General features: G+C 34.5%; 1 protein-coding gene across 1 annotated transcript; it reads right to left on the minus strand.

Annotated features, from left to right (window-relative positions):
* Positions 1-1518: 1518 nt before the first annotated feature.
* Positions 1519-7406, minus strand: LOC140245250 (plasminogen-like). Its single transcript, XM_072324834.1, has 4 exons — positions 7394-7406; positions 6500-6697; positions 3369-3644; positions 1519-1787 (listed from the first exon to the last, which is right to left on the minus strand). The coding sequence occupies exons 1-4, from the start codon at positions 7404-7406 to the stop codon at positions 1519-1521; spliced, it is 756 nt and encodes a 251-aa protein (XP_072180935.1).

Raw genomic sequence — 7406 nt, forward strand, 5'->3', positions numbered from 1 at the left:
TCTAGTGTATTGGTCTGATGTAAATGGTAACTATCAAACGTATGTCATTGGCAGATTCTTCAGAGTAAACGTACCATAGAAACCCTTGTGTAAGGGTTTAAAAATGCATTCTTTTTGTAACTTTAGCATCCCTTCAGGGGCCCGTATCACCCCAAAGCACTGTAATAGCAACCGCAACCGCATATTCAAATTGATAGAGACAATGACGTCATTAAGGTAAATGCCTCCCAATAAACTATGCACAAATCTTCTCTATAAATTCCTGTTGTTGACATAAAATCCTGAAGAGAGTTGTGTTTGGTACCAACAAGTAGTAATTTTAAGAGAAAATAAATAACAAGATGCGGCAATAGCTTTAATAATTGACTAATTAATTTACATCTCTTAGTGTACAAATCTATATGGTAGAGTTATGAGATGATGTCTTAAATGCATCTTGGGTACAATTTATAAAGTGTATACATATATATATATATATATATATATATATATATATATATACATACATATATAGATATATATGTCTATATAAACATCCTGTACCTAGTGAAAACATGATTAAACAACATTTTCACTTAACAATTTCATATCTGTTTTTGCGTCCGGTTTTTTTGTGAAACTTGTACCACGTTGATTTTGATATGTTTCTTTCTTTTTCACAGAAATAAATCAAACTCTTGAATATTCTTTTAATCTAATAAAACACGCTATAGTGATTCAGTTAGGGGTTACGATAAGTGACTAAATAATTCAATTCAATTCAATTCAATTCAATTCATTTATTTTCATACTTCTCGAGTGTCACATCAGAAATAATAATACAGGTTCTTTTACCTTGTAAACGATGTGCAAAAACGAACAATATATATGATGATAACACATCAATTGAAAGGATCCCCTGACTGGTCGAAATCGAATGGGGTTGAACAAAGAGAAGTATGACGGGATTTATATGAAAGCAAGCTTGTTTGGCTGTAAGCCCCAAGTAGTCAGTGCTTGTGAAAAAGAAACGGAGAACGGATAGAAGATGTATAAGACCAGGCGAGTGAATGATACCAAATAAGAAAAGCGGGGTATGCCTATGTGATTAAAAAAAAGAAGAAAAATGATATATATATATATATATATATTTCTTTTTCTGTTCCCTAAATACAGTAGCATCTTGAATTCATAGTACGCAAACAGAGTACAGAATACATATTTAGTGTCGATTAAACAAAAATGGTAACTGCTGAGAATATCTGCGTGTGCAAAGCAACATGTATAAAAAAAAAATGACTGTATCTTTTAGTGTAATCATTAGAGAAATGAAGGGGGAGGGGAGAAAGCAAAGTGCCGCCAGGGAGCCATGAAACAAAAGGAGGTGATATGATATTTCTCTTTTTTTTCCCCTTCATTTGTCTTTTTCTTGTTTTTTGTCCAATCTAATGAAGATCTGATCCTCAAAGACCTATTACGTGGGTGCATTCAGTGAAGCCAAGTTTCTTTTTCAACAATGCCATCAAAACGATTGGTCTATCAGCCGCAAGTAGGCTGGGCTCTGCCAATGTCGCAGTACTCGTAACGCACCGACGGGTCAGTGGTGTAACACCACGCCCAGTCACCCTCGTCAGGATTTCGGCAAAAGTTGTGGTCGCCCAGTCCCACGTTAGGGTAATCTTGTAATTGCGTGTGGTCCCACGGCGTTTGCGATGTCCACTTCTGACAAGTCCTGCCGTTTACAGTCTCGTTAACATAGCCCCGGTAGTCCACCGCCCACAGGTAGTCGGTAAAACATTCAATGCCGTCTTTATGTGACAGAGGGAATGGACATAAATACATGAGGTAACGAATTGTTAAAGCTGTAATTTTCTTTTTCTGCCATGAATCCAACAAGATCTACATTTGTATTTTTCTTTCTCATTGTCACAACCATCAGATTTTTTTTTTTTTGTTTATGGTTATATACTCTCCCCTTTTCCAAATTTACAAATTGCTAAGGTCTTATATAATCTTTAATGTATTCAGTATCCGGTATATGACTTAAATATATTTAAGTTTATTTCTTTTGTTTGTTTATGTCATCGAACTGTAATTGTGTGAGTCATGTTACTACAAATGTATTGTAATTTTATATTTTGTGTATATACAAGGCGGCATTGGAAAGCAATTAGCGAACTGAATGTGCCTACCCTATATAAGAAAAAGAAAACATGAATAAATGATAAATAAAATGAGTAAAATGAATAAATAGAGTAAATGATAGATAGGAATATAGATTCGATAACTAAAAGATGGATACAAATAATGCCCTGACTTGATCGAATTTGTAAGTTCGAAAAATACAATGAATGAATAACAGTATCCAAGGTCTTTGTGGCGTGACAAGAAATCTATCAGTCTAATGTAGGTTTACTAATGGCATTATGACGGTATCAAATGAAATACTAAATACTTATTTGCACTCATTAAATTGTTTTAAAATCCAAAAACAGCAAGTAGAGAAAGGAAAACGGAAAAAGAACACTTTTAGAGTACAAGAATATTTACTCAAATTATTCTAAACCTTTCCATATAAAAGTAAAGAAAGTGTAAAGAGAAAATCAACAAGGAAAAGAAGAGACGAAGGAGAAGTGAGCAAGAACAACTTATCTACGCGTTTTTTCATAATCAATAAAGATATATAGTTTCAGGTGTTGTATTCGTGTAGTAATGTTGTTCGTTATTACCATGCCTGATGACCTGCATGTAGATATTCAGTAAAATTTCTTTTTTAGATATAAGATTGACAATACAAAATATTGTCAATTCGAAATGATCAAGTTCGAATAACATAACGAAAAACAATTATTCCGTGACAAACTTCCCATGAGGAAATTCCCCATCATCAGTTAGAATGGAGACTATCTTCGACAGTAATGCAACTGGTTATCAATGGTGTAGCAATAACAAAAATTACTATTATTATTATTATTATTATTATTATTATTATTATTATTATTATCATCATTATTATCATCATAATCATTATTGTTTTTGTTATTATTATCATTGTTACTACCACTACTATTATTATCGTTATTGTTTTTATCATTATTATTATTATCATTATTATTACAATTACTATTACCATGGCGTTTTATTTGCTGTAATCATTACAAAAGTGAAAGGAAGAAAAAACACAGGCCGGGACCGCTATGATACGGAAAACAGCAGTAATAACTTTTTTTTCGTATTCTGTTTCTTCTTCGACATCCCATCATCTTTTTCTTCTTCCAATACATTTCTCTTATCTGATAGTCTAGTGAGGATTTGTACTTTAAGGACTTAATATCAAGTAAACGCTTTCACTAAAGACATTTTCTTTCATCAACACCCTCAACACGTACGGTTTATTAAGCCGCAAGCAGGCTGGGCGCTGCCAATTTCGCAGTACTCGTAATTCACCAATGGGTCAGTGGAGTAACACCACGCCCAATTACCCCCGTCAGGATTTCGGCAAAAGTTGTGGTCGCCTAGTCCCTTGGTAGGGTGTTCTTGTAATTGCGGGTGATTGTGCGGCGTTTGCGACGTCCATTTCTGACAAGTCGTGCCGTTTCTAGTCTTGTTTACAGTACCCCTGTAGTCCACCGCCCTCAGATAGTCGGTGAAACATTCAATGTCATCTTTATGTTAGAGAGTGAGTGTGATTAGTAAAGATGCATGAATTAACAAGTAGGCACCAATAAAGAGACTAAATGATAGTAAAGGCAAATTAGAATGCATACATGGGTACAAACTACGCACTGAATTGGTCGAAGTCGTAAATTTGGTAAATGTAATGAACTCCCAAAACAGCGCCCGATATCATCTCAGCTTGAAAGAAAACTACTGTGTTATTAATGATTTCTAATGACATGAAATATAATTCTTACTTCTTATTTGTACTCAGCAAAATATTTTACTGCACTAATATTTGTTGTTCAATAAACAAGACAGATATGAAATAGCGCGTGTTATCATAAGTAAGTTTTCTTGTTCGTTAAAGGGGATGGCTAGTAACTGATCAGTGGGAATCAGTGGGAATGCTGGGGATGATTGTTCCAATCCTTGTGGATTCATTTAAGAGTACATTATATATCTATTGTTGTGTGAAAATTATTTGCTTCGGAATGGTCTCATATTCAAGTAATGTGCAGTTTAATGTCTCCAGGTTAGCATCATGCCTGTACAGTGACGGGGCGATCGGGAAACATTCAACTGCACACTATACTTGAATATGAGACCATTCTGAAGCAAATAATTTTCAAACAACAATAGATATATTAGCCGGGTTCACACGTACAAAATAGCGGGATGACGATCGCGCTCCATATCTCGAGATTTTTTGCGAGCGTCCACACGTACCAAATTAGCGGGATAGCGATCGCGCTCGGAATCTCGAGTTTTTTGCAAGCGTCCACACGTACAGAATTATCCCGCTAATTGCCGATAGAGATAACAGCAAAGCCTGTTGTTGTGGTGCGCCAAAGAGGTGAAAGAGGTGAAGTATGATGGGAACTAAAAACTCGAGATTCTAATCCCGACCGTTCACACGTACCAGCGCTAATTATCCCGCTAATTGGTGTACGTGTGAATCCCCCTACAGTGTACTCTTAAATGAATCCCACAAGGATTGGAACAATCATCCCCCAGCATTCCCACTGATTCCCACTGATCAGTAGGTACTAGCCATCCCCTTTAAAGCCACAAATGCGTATTAAACGGGTTGATCCGACACTGTTTTGTAGAACTGCCCTCTCATCTTGGGTGAAACTTAACTTAAAGTAAACAAGTGTGAGAAATTAAAAAGGAAAACTTTGTATTTATCACAGGAGCCAATTTTTAGTCCCATAACAAAAATTCTAGCATTCTGTTCCTCATAATCATAATGTTAAATTAACTTGAAAATGGGGGCAAAACACACACACACTTATTTATAGAATTATTGTTTTTTTAAGATTATCATGAAGGATCTTATAATCCGTATTAGTTGTAAAAGCGTCATTTACTATTTGGCTCTTCTAGAAGGTAGGTTTCACACAGCCTTCCGGTGAACGTGGAATTGCAGACACACGCAAAGCCTGATGAGAGTTCTTCACATATGCCAGCGTTCTTACAGGGTGCCGAGGCACAATCTGTATGTAAGTAAAATGCTATCGTCAAAACACCATACGTCACAATAATGATGCAAATTGTTTTGTTTTGTTTGTTTGTTTGTTTGTTTGTTTGATTTTCTGATTGATGCAGGTTGTTCCTGTTTTTATGTTTGTTCTTGTGTTTGTTTTGTGTTTTTGTTTTGTTTGTTTTTGCCGTATTTCTTTATTGTTCAACATTTTACACAAATACCAAGTCTGGTCAGGCAAAAGGAGGAATATCAATAATTCATAATGATGATTTACTTCTCATACTCATTAAAAATAAAGAAGTACACAGTATTTGCAATAATTGTCTTATTCCAGTATCAAGATATTCAAAAACCTCCCTGAATATTTAAGAATGATAAGTAATTGAAAGCTTTTGAAAAAAAAAATTAGATTATGTGTGTTTTTTGTGGATTTCTATTATGTTTAAATTAATTTGTCTGAATTTACGTGAACCTGTTTGTGCCACCCTCTTTTGTAGCGTTTGTGTTTAGTGTTTATGTCAATACTTTCTTTATTCTTGGCATCTAGTTTCTGCTATGTTGTAATGTATTTGGTTATGTTATGCTAGATTTATTGCTAACTTGCATCGATTGATTTGTTAACTCTTGTCTTGTTTCTGTTGTTGTTGTAACACTGTATTCACGGCCTCTCTGACAATCAGCCTTACCTGGCTTTTTAAACAAAATCAAGCAGATAAACAAACAAACGAACATATCACAAGGTATCGCATAAAAAAAAGAAAAAAATAACGACCATACTTTTACAATAAGTGTTATTCACTGCATCTTATGGTTGAAAAAGAGAAGGAAATAGACAAAACTGATATACAGCTCGTTATTCCGAAGGTTCCTTATTCGAATTTCATTTTCGGATTTACGAATCTCGGGAATAACAAACCTTCGGAAAAACGCCACAAATGTTGGGATTAACGAATCCTTTTTCATTTTCGAATTAACGAACCGCTAGGTATAGGGAATGTGTATGTTTCGGATTAACGAACCTTTGGAATAACCAACCTTCGGAATAGCGAACCTTCGAAATAACAAACAGCAGAGAACTTACGTAGGCAGATAATTTTACCCAAAATGTCCATTGCAAGAGCAGGCCCTTCTTCTTAGAATAAAGTTAAATAAAAAGTAAATGATAACATTAATGAAAAGAAGAAAACATGCTCGCATTGCTTACATTTACAATTTACTAACAAATGGAAAATGACATATTTTTTGTTCGATTGCTAAAAGTCTATAAATTTGGGATTGGTAGTGTGAAGTACCCATAATTTTTCTTGAAAATGCTACGTCATTCAATTGCCAGCTAGTCACATTGGTTTAACCTGCAAGAAGCCATGTCCTTACCTGGGATTTGACATTTATATTGCTTAGATGCAGTTAAATCGATGACGGATGTGCTGAAAGCGAGCGTGGTTTGTCCGAGCACTGGCTTTGCGATACCCCGTATGGATACCCATTCTCCCTCGGCGTTCATGTATGTTTGGAGTGGACACTGTAGATTAGGCAGACAACCATCGGGTGGTGACAGTGTTTGAGTTGCAGCTGTTAAAAGGTTGAATTTGAACAGAGAGCGCAATTATATGGGAGGACTCAAACTTAATCTTTCTCTGTCTGTCTATATCTATTTCTTTTATCCATCTGCACCTCCTTACGAATATCAATTATCGATTTATCTACGAAATGAAGCTCTAAATGGCACCAACAGGTCAACATGTGCTTACATTATAAAGTATTTATTATACTTTCTCAAATATTTTTGAGAAAAATGTTTTGTATTCCATTCCCATCTAATTTGATGACTTCTTCAATGAAGTTTTTTTAATTCCAGCTCAAGAAATAAGTCAATATTAAGTTTTTAATGTCAATTAATTTCTACTATTTAGATATTTCAACACACTTTATATCTTGATAACATTTAGAGGTCAGTCGCAACTGCCCCAGACCAGTCCCTCCCTTTTCAATACATATTATGTATTAATTTATGTATATATATATATATATATATATATATATATATATATATATATATATATATATATTCATTTTTTCAGAGAAAGCAGAAGCTAAGTCTGGAATACTTACAAATACACACACAATTATAAATACATATATATATATATATATATATATAGTGTGTGTGTGTGTGTGTGTGTGTGTGTTAAAACATATACCGTATACATATATATTATATATATTATGTACAGACAAGCTAATGCAAATATGTTGACATCATCTTACCTGTAAAGCCCAT

Source organism: Diadema setosum, chromosome 22, assembly GCF_964275005.1.
Source record: "Diadema setosum chromosome 22, eeDiaSeto1, whole genome shotgun sequence".
NCBI lineage: Eukaryota > Metazoa > Echinodermata > Echinoidea > Diadematoida > Diadematidae > Diadema > Diadema setosum.

Excerpts from the sequence above, each read along its gene's own strand:
- LOC140245250 (XM_072324834.1), bottom strand. Across the intron at positions 3,645-6,499 it reads ATATAAATGTCAAATCCCAG|ATGACATTGAATGTTTCACC; the intron begins GTAAGGACATGG and ends TCTAACATAAAG. Across the intron at positions 1,788-3,368 it reads TGCTTGCGGCTTAATAAACC|ACGGCATTGAATGTTTTACC; the intron begins GTACGTGTTGAG and ends TGTCACATAAAG.